Source organism: Mirounga leonina, unplaced genomic scaffold (genome assembly GCF_011800145.1).
Source record: "Mirounga leonina isolate KUSES-001 unplaced genomic scaffold, KU_Mleo_1.0 Mir_418, whole genome shotgun sequence".
NCBI classification, from domain to species: domain Eukaryota; kingdom Metazoa; phylum Chordata; class Mammalia; order Carnivora; family Phocidae; genus Mirounga; species Mirounga leonina.
In genome coordinates this window covers 17,206,618-17,225,117 of record NW_023270739.1, presented here as the reverse complement: position 1 = coordinate 17,225,117, position 18,500 = coordinate 17,206,618, and the positions used below count along the sequence as shown (strand labels likewise).

Sequence of the window (18,500 nt, the reverse complement as noted above, 5' to 3'; positions counted from 1 at the left end):
TAGCATGTGGGGAGTGAAGTCCTTTGGTATGTGGCCTTTTCTTTAGTTATCGCCACTTTAATTATCACTACCCACTAAGGTGGGTAGTATAGTCTCCCCTTTGCAGCCAAGGGAACCAAGGATCAAAGAGGTTCAAGCAGAACCTTCCGAAAGCACATTTCCAAGACACAGCTTGCAGTATGTGCCCATTCACCTTTCCTGTGCTGGCAGCTCTTTCCAGTCACTCATGACATGACCTGCCATGAACCAGAGCTTGGCAGGGCGGGGGAAACACGACACTGAACTTACTGTAATAACAACTTTCTATAAAAATATCCACATTTTAGTCCAGATATTAGCTTGACAAGTTAAGGCCAGAAATGCCCAAGTGGATGATTGATCCAATGTCTCTTTATTGATTTGCCTATGTAGTCTATAAGAGGGCTTTTGCTCAATAAATGGCAGAAATGGAACAAAATGATGTGTCCAACCAAAATCAATACTAAATCATTAAGCCAACATTTTCTCTTTGCTTTTCCCAGTCAGTGAAGACTTTATTAAGTAAGCCCAACTCCTATACTTAACGAGACAAATTGGATACTTCGTAGTTAGTCGGTTCCTCAACTCACATATCTAAGAGAATTTCAGGATTACCTCTTTAGGGAAGTTTATTAGATGAAGATGGGAGCACAGACCTCAATATACAAGTGAGAATCTTAGCTTTTAAATTCCCATTGATAACTCTACATAAGAGTTTATCATCCTCATCTTTTTCTTCATCTTAGATACCACCACTGAACTGAGCATTTTGTACATATAAGGCATTGAGCAAACACCTGATATTTGTTATCTTGTGTAGTCCTCACCACTGACTCATGAAACAGGTGCATTCACTCAATGAGGTTTAGTCACTTGCCCAGCATGGCACTCATCCCTAGAGAGATGTACAAGTTGTGAACCTACTTCAACTTCAGAGTCCATCATTCTGTATGAAAGGTTATCTATTACACTGTGAAAAAGAAAGCTCTTTATTAATTCAGGTTTGTTTAGAATATAGCCAAGATACTATTGCCCACATCACAAGCAACATGTAGTATCTAAAAAATAGCAGAATCAGAAACCCAGCTTGGGTCTCGTGCTTTCCAGCCTGGTGGCTTTTGCACTGTGTTTTTACTTGCACTATGGAAGAGGATCCTCAGTGATGCCTAAGTAGCAAGTTTGGGATGGGAGTGTTTGTTGAAGAGTGGCCAGTTGTCATCCAGCCACAGAGAAACAGATCCTTGTTCCCAGAGCCACCAGATTGGCAGGTAGAGTAGCATGTGGAGTGTTAACCTCAACATTGGGAGCCTAAACAGCCATGACCAGGTCTCAAGGGGAAGATCAGATCAAGACTGTTTTCAGAGGTCTATTAATTTCCTATTGCTGTTGTAACAGATTCCTGCAAACTTAGCTGCATAAAACAACACAGATTTATTATTTTACAATTCTGCAGGTCAGTAGTCCAGGGGAGGAGACTTAACTGATTTCTCTGCTCAGGGTCTCTCAAGGCTAACATCAAGGTGTTGGTTGGCCTAGGGTCTTCTTGAGGCCATGAGGGAGAATAATCTTCAGTCTTGTTCAGGTTGCTGGCACAATTCAGTTCTGTGCAATTTCTGTAGGGTTCTTAGACAAAAGTCATTCTCAGCTTCTAGAGGCTGCCTGCATTCCCTGGCTGCTGGCCCTCTTCATCTTCAAAGCCAGCAATGGCCAGTTGAGTCCTTCTCACACTTTGAATATCTCTGCCACCCCCCTCTGCCTCATCTTTGCTATCTCTAGCTAGAGAAAATTCTCTCCTTTTATTTTTCTATTTAAAATCAATTTAATTAACATACAGTATATTATTAGATTCAGAGGTAGAATTTAGTGATTCATCAGTTGCATATAACACCCAGAGCTCCTTTATATCAAGTGCCCTCCTTAATGCCCATCACCCAGTTACCTCATCCCACCACCCACCCCCCCTCCAGCAACCTGTTTGTTTCCTAGAGTTAAGAGTCTCTTACAGTTTGTCTCCCTCTCTGATTTCATCTTATTTTATTTTTCCTTCCCTTCCCCTATGTTCATCTGTTTTGTTTCTTAAATTCCACAGATGAGTGAAATCATATATTTGTCTTTCTCTGACTGACTGACTGCGCTTAGCTAGAGGGTAATAATGCTAAGCAAAGTTCTCTCCTTTTAAATGGCTCATATGATTAAGTTGGGTCCACCTGAGTAATCCAGTATGCTCTCCATTTCTAAAGGTCCGTAACCTTGCTTACAGTCCCTTTGCCATGTCACATGACATATTCACAGGTTCCAGTGATTAGGGTACACACATCTTTCAGGAACCATTCTGCCCAGAAGAGGGTACAAACCGCTGACCACATTTGAGGGTTTGTTTCTGTCATTTTGAAGAGCACACAGCATGGACCAGCATGTGTGATAGAACTGTACAGTCCGTGTTTTGCCCTCCTGCTTCGGCTCAGGCTACCCCACTGAAGGCCAATTTACCCACACCCACCCCCAGCCAGTGTCTCAGGGGTTTTGTTTTTAAGATACCTTTTGAATATCTTTATTCCACCATAATGTTTTAAAAGCCCAGTTCCTCTGCTTTCCGTCACTTCTATATTAGCCTCCCTGGTCCTTAAGAAGTTACCAATAACACTGTTTGCCTGGCAGCTTCTCCAAAGCATTGCATGCACACCATCCTTTGGAAGCACAGGCTTCCTGACAACCCTGCAAGGTCAGTAAGATGGTGATGATGATGATTAGTCCATTTTAAAATAAGGCTTAAGAAGGTGAGTGATTCGTGGAAGGTCAGACAGCTGATAAGCAACAGAACCAGGATTTAGGCACCCCAGTTCTACATCCCAGCTTCTTTTAGGAGCCTCCCTTCTCTTCATTCCACTTCTGGCCCCTCCTCATTTTTCAGTGAATCATTTTCATTACCCTGTTCCACTCTCTCTTCACCATCTCCACATTTCATTTAAGTTGTGGTGCTATAAGCTGTTGCTGAAAGCTGCCATTTCATTCCCATAGAGTATTGATGTCTGCTTTTTCACAGCTTTGTTTTTATCCACGCTGAGCACTGTACCCAGCTGGATTTAATTCAGTTGTGGTACGCAGAACCCAGATTCTGTAAGAATGTGAACTTCGCGAAGTGTAATCCGATTAGTGCCACAGACTGGAGATGTGTGGGAGGTAAAAGCTCTATTATGAAAAGCCTCTGGGCCAATGTCCTCTTTCTTGAATGAGTTTAAAGGCAATCAGATGAAATAAAGCCAGGAGTTATGGGGAAGGCCACCAGCTTAGCCTAGGAAGTATAATTTATGAGTCCATTTAAGGACTAAATCATTGAACTTGGACAAGCTGTAGATGCTGAAGAAGCACAATTAACTTTGAATTGAAAAGAAAGACAATGTTAAGAGGCAAGCTGGGTGCTCAAATTCTTATTTTGGAGGGAAAAAGATTGTAATAATAGACAGTACCTAGTATATACCGGACACTCTTCTGGAGATTTTATGTCCATATTGATTAATCACCACAGCCCTATGAACTGAGTATTATTTTCATGCCCACTTTATAGATAAGGAAATTAAGGCACAGCAAAGTTCAATAACTTGCCCAAGGTCACACTGCTAATATTTACAGAGCCAGGATTTGAATCCAGGTATTGCAACTCCATGTTCTCAATCACTACATTCTACTGTCTCTCTGATGTGCATTATGTTACTATACTTTAAGTGTCTTTAAGGAGTGGTGAGGGAGGAGAGGACCAGGAGGAGGAAGGATGGAGGGGATAGGAACCGCTTTGGACCCTTCTAATGTACTATTCTCTTCTGGGAACATGACCCTGAGTAGAATCTTTATTTGTGTGTGTGTATATGTGGTAGGTACGAGTTGTCTTTGAGAGAAAAGTCCTAGAGAAGTTGTGAGATTCTGTCTACTTTGAATTTTCAGGGGTTCTGAAGAAAGGCCAGCCACCACTAGGCAGAAGGAGGTTGTGGTGAGACTGGAGCCCTGCAGAGAATAAAAGAGGTGGTAAAAGAGTTAACTATTGTTTTTCATCTTGGAGCTGACTGGTTATGGGAAAAGTAATTCCTTCACATGGAAGTTTCATTGAAAAGGATAAATTGCCATATAAATATTTTTTGATGAAATCCTGCCCAAATTCCATGTGTAGTTAATAGACCTAGAAGGCATTTAGATATTTTCTTCATTAGAGGAATCCGTCCCTTCTGTAGCCCTTAATTGAAGATTTCCAGTATCAACTACTTTGATAGGGTGATCCCTAAAACCAAGAGTCCAAAACCTGCATTCTGTTCCTGGCTTTATTCACTGGCTGGGTAATTTGAGCTGGATACCTTCCATGGGTCTCTTCTGTGATGTGTAAAATGAGTATGGTACCTGTTCATTCTCCCTCACAGAAATGCTACTTGATACGTGCTCTTAGAAGATACTTTCTTCAGTGGGTATAGATACCTGAGGTAGCACAGTTGTTTTCAAGTGTGCTGTGCATATTGCTCCTTCTAGTGGTTTTCTGTGAATGACTGACAATCTGGTCACTTGGAAGCCAGATGTTTTCATCAGCAGAAACCAGAGGGAATTGGGAAGGGGGTAGGGGAAAACTGTGGCTTGTAAACCACCCTAACGACACTGTTGTTTTCTGTGACTTGGCATCATTGTGCGCCCTAGCCAGCGTGACACATGTGTCATCATGCCCCCATACCTTGAGCCATGGAGCCAGCTTGAAAGACAGAATGAAAGCTGAACAGCCTGCTGTCTGCTGAGAGGCAGCTCAGGGAAGGTGTGAGAGGCAGGAAGCAAATCACGACATCACGCTCTGTGCACACAGGCAACCCACTGGGATTGCTGTCAGCTGCCCTGCTGAAAGTTAACTACAGCTAGAGCACTTCCCTAACCAAGGGAAGATGGGGAAATTTTCCAAATACAAAATGAGTTTCTAGAACCTGCAGAATGTAAGAAGTTAAGGTCTCTGCTGCTTTGCTTAAGGGGCTGTCCACTTCCTTTCCAGAGCCTTCCAGCCTTGGTCATTTATTGGCATGTGGGTGAACATATAACTCTTGGCCACTATTTCATAGACAATAATATTGAGGACCTGTGATGAGATCGAAAAAACACTGGAGTTGAGGCGCTCTTCTTTCTGTCTGTAAAACGGGGGTATCATGGACTCACGTACAGTGAGAGTGCCTGGAGTGTGTGGTGTCATAATTATGGTTCTGTGGAGACTTCCCTCCTGTGTTATGGGGCAATGCTGACATGCTGTACCCTTTGGTCTTGCCTTTCATGTACCACAGGATCGATAAACAAATAAGCAGGTTTCGGAGATGGTTACCTAAGAAGCCCATGAGGCTGGACAAGGAGACACTGCCAGACCTGGAGGAGAATGACTGCTACACTGCCCCTTTCAGCCAGCAAAGGATCCACCAGTGAGTGTTTCATGTGAAAGCCTTTGTCTTACTAAGGACATGCAGCTGTGATAGAGCCTTCTGCACGCCTTTGAGTCCTTGGCATGTGGAAGGAACAGCTTAGTGCCTTTCTTCCCTGAAAGTCCTGTGAGTGTTCATATCCCTTTTGTATTAGGGTAAGCTAACTGTTCTAACAAACAATCCCCATATCTCAGTGGCTTGACATAGTAGAACATGTGTTCATATGTGTGTTGGGTAAACGACCTTCTCCATGGTGATTCAGAGACCCAGGATCCTTCTATTTGGTGGCTCTGCCAGTCCCCGTGCTCAGAGCCCCTGTAGGCTCATCAGCATATAACCGACATGACAGGGAAATTGGTTTACCCCGGGCCCTGTTGAAAAGAGGGGTCATTGGTTTGTCTTAATCAATCTCTGTTCACTTCTCAGTTCCCTTTTCTTCAGCAACTCACCAAGTTCCCCCAGGAAAAGCCATATCCCTGAGTAGCCCACTTGCTGGCTCTCCGTCAGACAGTCTCTGAACAGTAATTTCTCACTTTTGACATGCAGGGGGAAAGGTTGGCTAAGTAATTGAGCCTTTGAGGAACTGCAAAAGTGATATAGAATTGACTCTGAAGCTTTTGAGATGACAAGAAATTGGGATGGGGGGGAATCAGTGGTAGGAGAGAAAAGCATGCCAAAGACTAAACAACTAGGCAAAAACAGCCTCTCAAAAGGCAAATAAATAAGTTTGGCCCAGCCTTGCTCTCAGCCAGACTTCCAGAATTCCTGGCTCTCCCCGCTCCAGCCATAGAGACAGCTTCAGTAAAATGGACTCCCCCAAGGGGAGGAAGAGGGTAACAGATTTTTTGGGAAAAAAAAAAAATAGGTTGTTAACTTTGAGAAAAAAATAAACCAAATGGCAGATGTCAGGTTACAGGGAATGTATGGTTGGGGGCATGTTTCAGCACAGAAAATCAGTTAATGTCTTTGGACTTCTAGAAGATGAAGAAGAAAAGAAAAATCAAAGAGTAGATGTTCTGCATCAAAATATATAATATATAATATATAATAATGTATAATGCAAGGGAAACAACTTTATAAGCCTCTAAAATAGCCAAACTCTGGATCCCCACAAGTCAGAATGATGCCAACCCAGCCACATTATGTGAAAATTTAAAAGGGTTATTGAAAAAGACATGAAATTCACAGCCTGGCCTCAAAATCCTAGTTGTATCCTCTGCAAGAGAAAATAAGAAATGAAAAGGGTTTCATGTTAACTCAAAGATCAAGACCTATGGGTGTTTTTTAAGAGAAAAAGACAGATGAAAGCTGACATGTTCCTGCTCTTAACTTAAACCTTTGCTATGCCTGTGTTGTTTATCTTGAAGTTTCTTAGACAAGTGATTGTATGTTTTAAATTCTTCTGGAGTAGAGTCTGATTTACATACAGAATTTTCCCTTTGCTTCTTAACTGCCTGAGAATACCTAGCACAGTGCAGGAGCGTCTCATAATTTTCAGATGGTTAGATACATGAATGGATAAGTAGGTGGCTAGAAGAATCAATGAAATATAGGGTATGTGCCTGGGGTTTTGCTTTACTTCAAATGGATGTAGGTAGATAGAAGAGGAAGGTTTCCTACTACTCATCTTCATGCTGGTTACATTTCCTGATGTTCTTTCTTGCTTTAGAACAAATTTTTTAGCAGGGTTCTCAAAGTCAGAAGCACCTGGGCACCCAGCAGGCTCTCTAGAGAATAGAGTCAAGATTCATATCTTTATAAGTATTTTAATATATATAATAAATGAGGGATGATAGCCTGTGGGATCACAGGTACTCAGCCACCTCTATCACAAATTTGAGAGACCTTTTTTGATATGTTGGGCATTGGTTCACTGAATAATTAATTCATTCATCAGTCTCTGATTTGATTTCTACTTGTTGCCAGGCACTGTCTGGGTGCAGAGGATATAAAGATAAATAATACACAGTCTTTACCCCAGCCTAGTAAAGACAGAAAGACCATTTTAAATAATTGTTCACAATATGATGGCTGCTACTTAAAAGAAAGAGGGCTCCATACTGCAGATTTTGAGGGAGGTTCTCAAAAATAAGAATTGAACACACACAAAAATGCTTGAGATGGGTCTTGAAGGATAACATTTGTCCAGGTAGGTAGTAGGGGGAACAGATCTCAAGAAAGAATAATTTATGTATAAAAGTATATGGGCATGGCTAAGTTGGCTAAGCGTCCCACTCTTGGTTTTGGCTCAGGTCATGATCTCAGAGTCATGAGATCAAGTCCTGCATCAGGCTCCCCACTGGGCATGGAGCATGCTTGAGATCCTCTCTCTCTTTCTCCCTCTGCCCCTCTCCACCCTCTCTCTCTCTCTCTCTCTCAAAAAAAAAAAAAAAAGTATACGGGCATGAAACAGAATGGAGTGTCTGAAGAACTACAGGTAGTTTTCTGTGAATGGGCATAGGGTGTGAGAAAACCTGGCATTATTGTTTGAAAAAGGAGTGATCAGTGGAAGATGAGCTTTCCAGACCTGAGAACCAAGAAGGAAAAGCAGAGGGATAGCTGGAAGGAAGGAAACCTAAGAATCAGGCCTCAGTGGGATCAAGAGGGTAGTTTAGGCGGTTCCATCATGCAGTTGGGTGATGAAAAATTGAACAGGGGCCTTGAACATCATGGGCAGTGGGGATTTCTTTCTCTTTGAGAATCGTCATGCCGCATGGACAACATCCCTTTAATGAATGTGTAGAAGTAAGACTTGAGGAGTGCTGGCTGTCCAGTTGGAAATGATTGGTATAATAATAAAAAAAAATTCCCTAAAGATGGATGCTTCCTTAAGGTGACACTAATGGGTTTAAAGTAATCAGAAGTAACTTGTTAATGAGCTCTAGGGCTTATAATATGATTTCCTGGTTGTCTAAATGCAGTCCAAAATCCCATGTGACTTCTTGGTTTTGCAGAATATTTGATATTGTGTTTGTCTAGGAATAAAAGAGAATAGATATTTGTGTGTGTGTGCATGTACATGAATGTAGTGGAAAAAGAAAAAAATTAGGAGTTTAATAAATAATGATCAAAATGAAAAAGAAGTCTTAAAAATACTTTGTGCTCAGAATAAAGCCCAGAGTCCTAAGCTGGCTCACTAGCTCCTGCTTCCGTTTCCTGTTGAGCACTTCATCCATAATGAACTGCTTTGACCTTCTTAACTCACAGAGCCCTTTTGTCTCCTGTTGCACAGGGTCTTCCCTCTGCCTGGTGTACTCTTTCCCTTAGACTCCCTTTTTTCAGGTTTCATCAGAGGTGTTTCCTTCAGAAAATCTCCCAAGATTTCCAACCTTAGTTGTGCTTTTCAAAAACAACATTATGTATGCACTTGGGAGAATGGATTGGAGGTGGGCAGGGATAGAACCAGGGAGATTAGTTATATTACTTCTAGGTTTTAGAAATAAATTCTGGGTGAGGTGCATTCTTTTATATCTTGATAATACATATTTTTTTCTATCATAGCTCTTGATATAGAACCATATAGACAGTAAAGTTCTTGAAAGGCTATGTCTACATCATCATTTTTGAATCTCATAGTTGGTGCTTAATAATGATTTGTTAAATGATAAATGAATAGATAAAATGAAAATAGAATAATCATGTGAAGAAAGAATATAGATGGTGTGAAGTTAGCTCACTGCACACTCCTCTCAGACCAAATTCAACCCATTCTCTCCTCCAGTGTGGTCCACTTCCATTGTCCCTGGTCTAGTAAATAGCACTAATATTTGTGCAGTTGTTGAAATCAAAGTCAGGAAGCTATTCTAGACCTCTCCTTCACCTCCACTTTCTGCATTCACTATATCTTCAAAGTCTGATGATTTTACAAGTTAAGTCTCTCTAATCTTAACAACTTCTCTCAATATCCACCATCATCTCACTTCTGAAACCTGGAAGTAATGTAACAGGTCTCCCTGGTTCTATCCTTGCCCACCTCCAACCCATTCTCCCAAGTGCATACAGAATGATGTTTTTGAAATGCATTTCTAATCATGTCATTTAATCCTGTTTAAAAACCTTAGAATAAATACCAAAATTATTGAGATGACCCACAAGGCCTTAGATCAATTCCTCTCCAACCTTATCTGCCTTCACTGTCTTCCACCCTCCCTTCTTATGATCCAGACACATACAGCCTCTCTCAGTTCTTTGGATGCACTCTCCCTCAGGGAATTTGCACATGCTGTTTTCTCTCTTGGAATTCTCTTCCCATTTCTTTCCCCTTCCCCTTGTTTACTCTTATTCAATCTTCAAAACCCAGCTCCAGAACTCTTCCCAGGGAAGCCCTCCTCTCGTCCTTCCAAAGACTAGTTCCCCTTGCTATATTCTCTTTAAGTCACATGTTTCCTATGTAACATTTTTTTAAATTTGAAATTCTGTACCTTTGTAATTATTTGGGTATTATATGATTAATACTTAAACCCTCCAGGTAAACTAAACTCAGTGGAGGCATATACCATGTCTGTTTTTGCTCACAATTATATCTCTGATACTTAACACAATCCCTGGCATACCATAGATGCTCAATATTTGTCTATTAAATGAATGGAGTAAGGATGCGAGTAATAAAGACAACATGGGATAATCTAATCATGAATCTTTATACTCTGAACTACATTGTACAAAAGATTAAAGTTGAGAATCAATTAAAAAACAAATAGCCTCGCATTCTGTTTGAACATTATCAGTGTTTGAGAAGCAATATAGGCAAACCAGTGAGTATACATGTCTGCAAGTCCACATATGCTGTTATTGGTCATTTTTTATGGTATCACCAAACACCTACAGATAGGAAAGCTCTTACTAGATGCCAGACACTATTTTAGGAACCTTAATCCTTACAACAACCCTATGAGAGAGGAGGTATTATTGTCACCATTTTGCAGATGAGGAAAATAAAGCACAAAGAGGTTAAGGAATCTGCAGGAGGCCACATAGCTAGGTTAGTCCACCCCACTGGAACAACCCCCAAATATCAGTGCTTTAACACTGTAGAAGTTCATTTGTTGTTCACATCATTGTCTAATGTGGGTTACCATGAATGATCAAGCGCAACGTCTCTGCTCCGCACAGTCATTCAGGTACCCAGGCTGCTTCTGTCTAGTAACTGCCATCCCCAAGGTCCCTTGCATCTTGTTGACAGGAAAAGAGAGATGAGTAATTTTGTAGGAAGTTTTTATGGGCCAGGCAAGAAGTGGTGTACAGCACTTAAACCCACATTTCATGGACCAGAATTCAGTCATGTAATGAACTCTACTCAAGGGATGCTAACATAACTAGTCTTTCTGTACGCCCAAGAGGGAAAAGGAAGCAGGTTTGCTGAACACCTCAGCAGTCTGTCTCAGTGATGGGGTGGGAATTCAAATTCAGACAGGGAGCCTCCAGATTCCACAGTCTTAAGCATTACAGTCTGCTTATAGGATTTTTCAACTTTTGTGCTGTTGATGTTTTAGACTGAATGGCTCTGTTGTAGGGAGCCGTCCTGTGTGTTATAGGGTGGTTAGTAGATTATTGTCCTCTATCCATTTGATGCTAGGAGCAGCCCCCTCTCCCCTTAGTTGTGAAGATCAAAAATGTTACAAACATTGCCAAATTTTCCTGGGTGAGGGGAGGGGATGGGCTCACAATCACAGCACTTTCTCCAATTGAGAACCATTGCTTTACTGGCTTTTATTACAGGACACCCTTCGGGCAGGACCACCCAGTCTCTGACATCCTTGTTGAATCTGATAATTATGACAGACAATTCCATTTAAGATTTAATTTTTTTCCTTGTCACCTCCTTGCCTGTGAATGTTACCCTGCTTAAATGTCATCACCCTTTGTTCTTACAATGGCTTTTGCAGTAATATCCGTGAGGCAGTTACTTTTTAAGGTTGATACTCGAAAGAAAGGTTTGTGCTGGTAGACAGAGAAAAGGAAATGTAGATAAGATGCGTGCCATTTTTTATAGTAGATATACGATACATTCTTTCGAGAACTAGATCAATTGAATTGCCCTTCAGGAAATGTTTGTGTTAGATATAAGCGGGAAAATGTCTCTCCCTGTAATTTTATTCCTCTTATTGCCATTAGTTTATTTTTATGAAAACCTATGAAAAATGAGGTGAAATTAAATATTGACCATTTCCTAGTAAAAGATTCTGAAATTTGTGTTTTTAGTAGGTGCATATGTCTAAAAAGTTACTCATTCATGCGCTCGCCCCATACCTGTTGTTGTTCTCAGTGCTTGGGAATCAACAGTGAACAAATAGGCCAAGATCCTTGTTCTCCTGGAGCTTACCTTGTAGCTGGGGCTAACTGGCAATAAATTATAAACCAGTGGTTCTCAGTAGGTGCATGATTTGGCAAGGTCTGGAAACATTTTTGGTGGTCACAACTGGAAGCTGAGAGTGCTGCTGGTATCTAGGGGATGGAGTGAACAGGCAGTTCCCGCAACAAAGAGGTCTCCAGCCTTGGATGTCAGTAAATTGTTGAGGTAAACAGTTAAAAAAATCAATTGTAAAGCATGTTAGAATGTGATAAATGCTATGGAAAAAGAGAAAAAGAGGAGTAGAGGTTAAAAATGAAGAACCCTGGCATGGGGACGTGGGTGCAGGTTAAATTTTCAAAAGAAATTCTTCTGTAGGCCTCAGATAGAAGGTGTGATTAGAAAAAGACTTAAAGGAGACAAGAGGAGGGGAACAGAGAGGGGGTTCCATGTAAGGGAACAGCCAAAGCACGGGCCCTAATCTGTGAGCACATGTGGGTGAAAATAAGACCTTTGTGGCTGGAATAGAAATGATGAGACCAGCAACAGAGATGAGTTAGAAGGGAAAGAGGGAGGCTGATTATATACAGCCTTGGCTTTTACAAAGGGAAGTGATAGTCTAACTTAACTATTGAAAATACCATTCCAACTCCTTTAAGAGCAGACTGTAGGAAGCAAGACTAGAAGCAGGAACCAGTTAGGAGGCAACTGCAGACATCCCAGTGAGAGATGATGTATTTATTTATATATGTATATATATTTTTACATTTCTAGCTTTTAAAAGTCTGCAGTCACAATAGATATCACATATAACTCAGTATCAGCCCATTTCCTTGCAAAGCTTGGTTGTACACAAAACATTTTAGCATGTGTCCTCTGCATGTATGAAATAGACATTATCGGAAGACCCCTTGACATGAAATTTGCTTACATGCCTTTCTCCCCCTGCTAGACTCTGAGCTACTGAGGGCTAGAAGTTCCTGCCTGGCAGCCAGTGACACCTAGGGTATGATTATGATCATGAGACTTAACAGGAAAGGGCACAGCAGAGTTGGAAGTTGCCACTGTTGCCACTTTGGGAGGACAGAGCCGGGACTCCAGAGTCTGGTTCTCTCATCTAAACCCAGAACATCCATATGGAAAGTTGAAAACCAGAGTCAACTAGTCAGTCAGTTGTGGTCTCCATGTTCTATTTGAATTTACCCCTGGCTTGTTGATTTATTTTTGGTCTCAATTTTGCTAATAGACTATCTTCCCTATCCAGTTTTATGGCTGTTAAATTCTGTTCTCAGGATAACGCCTGACACTTAACTCCTACGTCATACATTTTAATGCATATGTCATGTGCATGTGGGAAATGTCAAGTGTGTGCATCAAAAGACCACTTGACGTGAAATTGGCTTACACGCTTTTTTCTCCCCTTTTCGACCATTATCTTAAGGAATAACAAAACAACACAGCTCTTTGTGCCCAAGAAAGAACTAACCATGGAAATCTTGGTGCCGGGGGCAGTGAGGGCTGGTAAGGACAGAAGAAAGTTGCTGAAGGGTTGTTAGTGGGAGGTTCTCTGGAACCTCTCTTTGACTGCCTTCTGAATAAGCCAGCAAACCATGGCAGTGAGGTACGGACAGTAGTAATCAGTCAATTGGCTGTGTGACAATTGGCTGTCTTCAAGTAGGGGTAGCAACAGTTGTGTTGATAAGGTGGTAGTAGCCACCATTTATCTGTAACTGTATTCCAGAGTTGTACCATAGGTGCATTACAACTCTGAGGGTACAGGTGTATGATGAAGGTCAGAGAGACTGAGTGGCTTGCTCGTAGTCACTCCAATCAATGGCAGATTAGCGAGCAGAAGTGTGTTTTCTCCACAATGCTGATACCTCAGGTTTGTGCCACATAGGGAGAGCCAAAGTACAGGTTACCTTCCAGCTGCATTACACCAGCGCAAACAGGTGCATGTAAGTATACCTGATTACCTTTGGAATTTGTTAAAGCATTTGAAGTGGGGTAAACAAAATGGTAAAATATAAGTAAATATTCTGAATTAAGGAGAATATCATTTAGAGCAGGCATTCAAGTTAAAAAAAAAAAACAGGCTTAGATTTGCAGCCCTCAATAGCCTATCTATCTGTAATGGTTAATAAATGAGCCAGCAAATTGAGCTTTAAGCATAGTGGGTAGAGCAGAGGGAGAAACACAGTAAGTCACATAGTTCTGATTGTCAGAGAGGAAGAAAACCAATCCCTTAGTGAAGCAGAGCTTTTCTTAGCATTTTCCTAGCATTTGCAAGAAATAAAATTCTCGCCCAGGGAAAGGGGGGAGGGCTGTGAATAAAGCAGTGAACCATTTCCTTAGCAACCTCCTTAGAGCAAACATCTTGTAGGGCTTTTCCACGGGCTGTTTTTGGTAGGTCCCTCAGCATGGTTCTAGAGACTTAATTGCTTGGGGCTATAATGTTTTGGAGGAGTTTAGACATCAGCAAAATACTGCAGTATATCCTAAACTAACCTCATGTAAATCTTTGTTGTTTGAACTACATTCTGCAAGAATTATAGCTGAGAATTGATTAAAAAGCAAAGAGCCTCGTGTTCCATTTCAGTGTATATTCGTGTTTGAGAAATAATAAAAGCAAACCTGTGGGTAGACATCTTTATAAATCATTGTACAATACAATTTGGTGGTTTTACATGGTATCACCCAAACTGAACCTACACGTTGCTTATCAGCCATAATTGTATGGGAGCCTAAGAGTCCGACCCCACAGAAAGCTCTCCTGCTCCAGCCAGCTGTGCGGCCCAAAGCTATCAACATTAGGGTCAGTCATTCATTGGAACATTGTAGTTCCAGAAGGCCCCTCTCAAAACTCAGATTATTTCAGAGAAAGTAATTCAGTACAACAGTAGGGATTTTGATGACTGTTAGGCCTGTGAGTAAGGCATTGTCATCCCTATTTTTATAGAGGAGGAAACAGTCACAGAGAGGTTAAATAACTTGCCCAAGGAAACACAGTCGATAAGTAGTGGGACTTGGATTCTAAGGTAAGGCACTCTGGCTCCAGTCTTATCCTCAAACATTATATACCAGTTCTCTATGGCTGCTATAAAAAAATCACCATGAATTTCATGGCTTAACACAATGCAAGTGTTAGAAGTCTGCCATGGGTCTCGCCAGGCTAAAATCAAGGTGTGACAGGGTTGCATTCTCTTGTAGAGGCTCTGGGGGAGAATCTGTTTCTTTGCCCTCTCCAGCTTCTGGAGGCTGCTGCATTCTTGGCTCTGGGCCCCTCCGTTCATCTGCAAAGCCAGCAACAGTGGTTGAGTTCTTTTCACATCACATCATTTCACTCTGACCCTGCTTCTGTCATCCCACCTCCTTCTCTGACTCTTCTTCCTTCCTCTTCCATTTTTAAGGACCTTTGTGATTACACTGGGCCTGCTGAATGGTCCAGGATAATCTCCCTACCTTGAAGTAATCTGACAAGTAACCTTAGTTCTATCTGAAATATTAAATCCTTTTTGCCATATAAAATAGTCATAGGTTCTAGGGATTAGGATGTTGACATTATTCTGCCTATAGCACAACTATATAAACTGGCCAATCTGCAAAACCCCAAGGGTCCAGAACAGAAGACAGGTAAGTTTGGGCAGGAGGAAAAGAAAGAAGAGAGGGTTGTGGCAATAGGATGTAGGGACATTAAATGAAATGACTTATGTAAAATATTTAGTCTAGTACCTGGCCCATAGAAAACACTCAATAATTGATAGATGTGGTGGTGGTGGTGGTGGTGGTGATGAAGAAGAAGAAGAAGAACCACGAGTACAGTGAAATTTCTTCGGAGAATCTCTGAAAAGTTGCAGTTAGTGTATAAAGGGCAAGTTTGAGGTGACAAAGGCTAATTTTTGCAAAGTTAAATATCTGACCTGAACTGGAATAGCATTCCTTTCAATCTAAATGTTATTCAGTGTTGTGGATATGTTATGGACTGAATGTTTATGCCTCCTCCGATTCATATGTTACATCTAATCTCCACTGTGATAGTATTAGGAAGCGAGACCTTTAGGAGGTGATTATGTCATGATGCTGGAGCCCTCAAGAAAGGGATTAGTGCCTTAAAGAGAAACCAGAGAGCTAGTTTACTGTCCACTGTGGGAGAATACAACCAGAAGTCTGCAACCAGCAGAGGACCCTTGCCAGACCTGGACCATACTGTCACCCTGATCTCAGATTTCCAGTCTCCTGGAAATAAATTTCAGTTGTTGAGAAGCCACCTCCCAGTCTATGGTAATTTTTTATAGCAGCCCAAACTGACTGAAGGCAGGATACACTGCCATTTCACATTTATCAGTAATATATGTACGTTTGTTTTCTAACTCCTGTCAACATGGATGGCTGAAGCTACAGATTCTTCCAGCATGTGCCTTTTTTTGTATTTTCTGTTCAGAGTTTTTCTGGTGTTTTCATCGATCTGAAATCTTTAGAGAGTCCTTTAGGCAAAGAGATACTGATATTGATTTAGATAGGATTAATGTTGTCTTAGTGCCCCCATGACTTACAGCAGGGCTCACAACACATGTTTTATTGCAATCACTTATTTGGCATTAGGATCCTCAATATGCAGGTTGTTTTTATTGATCCATAAAGTCAGGGGAAACCTATCTGTCCTGGAAAGTTTTATACTGAGTTGAAAATGAAACAAGCCACACAGCCTGAGATTTATGTTTCTGAAAATGATGTGCCTTCTTTTAAGTAGGACATAACTTAATGAGTTTAGTGTAAGAGGCAAAAGATGCACCTAGTCATGTGGGAAGATACACCTTTAGGTGTCTGGAAACCCCATAGTTAGTTAGCTGTGTTTTCTTAGTATCTGTAGGGCCAACTATGAGTAAGACACTTAGAAATTTTTATTTTCCATTTATCCACCTATAAATAGTTTTTTCATTTATTAACTCATTCATTCAACAATACATTTTTATTGAAGCATGATTAGCACACATGCTAATATTAGTTTCAGGTGTACAACATATTGATTCAACAATTCTATATGTTACTCAGTTCTCACCATGGTTAAGTGTAGTCACCATCTCTCACCTTATAACATTATTACAATATTGTTGACTGTAATCCTCATGTTACACTTTTCATCTGTGACTTACTTATTTTATAACTGGAAGTTTGTACCTCATAATCCTCTTTAACTATTTCATCCATTCCCCCACCCATTCCCCTGTGGCAACAACCAGTTCATTCTCCATACTTAAAAGTCGGGTTTTTTGGGTGTTTCTTTGTTAATTTGTTTTGTTTTGTAGATTCCACATATAAGAGAAGTCATATGGTATTTGTCTTTCTCTGTCTGAATTATTTCATTTAGCATAATACCCTCTAGGTCCATCCATGTTGTCACAAATGGCAAGGTTTCATTCTTTTTTATGGCTGAGTAATATTCCTGTGTGTGTGTGTATGTGTGTGTATCAACTCGTGATGCATCTATGGATGGACACTTGAGTTGCTCCTGTATCTTGGCTATTGCAAATAATGCTGCAATAAACATAGGGATGCATATATCTTTTTGAATTAGTGTTTTTGTTTTCTTTGGGTGAACATCTAGTAGTGGGATTATTGGATCATATGGTATTTCTATTTTTAATTTTTTGAGGAAACTTCATACTGTTTTCTACATTTTCACCAACAGTGCATGAAGGTTCCTTTTTCTCCATATCCTCTCCAACACTTGTTTATCTTATCTTTTTTATTCTAGCCATTCTGGCTGGTGTAAGGTGATATTTCATTGTAGTTTTGATTTTCATTTCCCTTATGATGAGTGAGGTTGAGTACTCTTTTATGTGTCTGTTGGCCATTTGTATATCTTTGGAAAAAAGTCTTTTCGGGTTCTTTGCCCATTTTAAAATCAGATTAGTTGGGGTTTTTTTGTTTGATTTTGGTTTGGTTTTTTGTTTGTTTTTTGGTATCAAGTTGTATCAGTTCTTTATATATTTTAAAATATTAACCCTTATTGGATATATCTTCTCCCATTCAGTAGGTTGTCTTTTTATTTTGTTGATGGTTCTTTTGCTGTGCAAAAGCTTTTTGTTTTGGTGTAGTCCCAATAGTTTATTTGTGCACTTGTTTCTCTTGCCCAAGGAGAAATATCTAGTAAAATGTTGCTAAGGTTGATATCCAAGATATTACTGCCTGTGTTCTCTTCTAGGATTTTTATGATTTCAGGTGTCACATTTAGGTCTTTCGTCCATTTTGAGTTTATTTTTGTGTATGGTTGAAGAAAGTCTAGTTTCATTCTTTTGTATGTAGCTGTCCAGTTTACCCTGTATCAGTTATTGAAAAGACTGTCTTTTCCCCATTATATATTCTTGCCTCCTTCATTGTAGATTAATTGACCATCTAAGCATGGGTTTATTTCTGAATTCTCTGTCCTGTTCCATGGATCTGTGTATCTATTTCTATGCCAGTACCATACTGTTTTGATTACTATATCTTTGTAGTATATCTTGAAATCTGGGATTATGATACCTCTTGCTTCATTCTTCTTTCTCAAGATTGCTTTGGATATCCAGGGTCTTTTGTGGTTCCATACAAATTTTAGTATTATTTGTTCTAGTTCTATGAAAAATGCTGTTGGTATTTTGATAGGAATTGCATCAAGTCTGTAGATTGCTTTGGACATTTTAACAATATTAATTCTTCCAGTCCATCAGCATGGAATATCTTTCCATTTGTTGGCATCATGTTCACTTTCTTTCATCAATTCA

The 18,500-nt window shown here is 40.4% G+C and overlaps 1 protein-coding gene across 1 annotated transcript in view; it reads left to right on the top strand.

Annotated features, from left to right (window-relative positions):
• The window catches only part of ANO4 (anoctamin 4), a 231,393-nt gene that overhangs the window by 89,558 nt on the left and 123,335 nt on the right, over positions 1 to 18,500 (top strand). Inside the window, exon 7 of the mRNA XM_034987747.1 lies at positions 5,316 to 5,447. Within this exon, the coding sequence (XP_034843638.1) occupies positions 5,316 to 5,447 (132 nt within the window). The remainder of the gene's footprint in view (positions 1 to 5,315; positions 5,448 to 18,500) is intronic.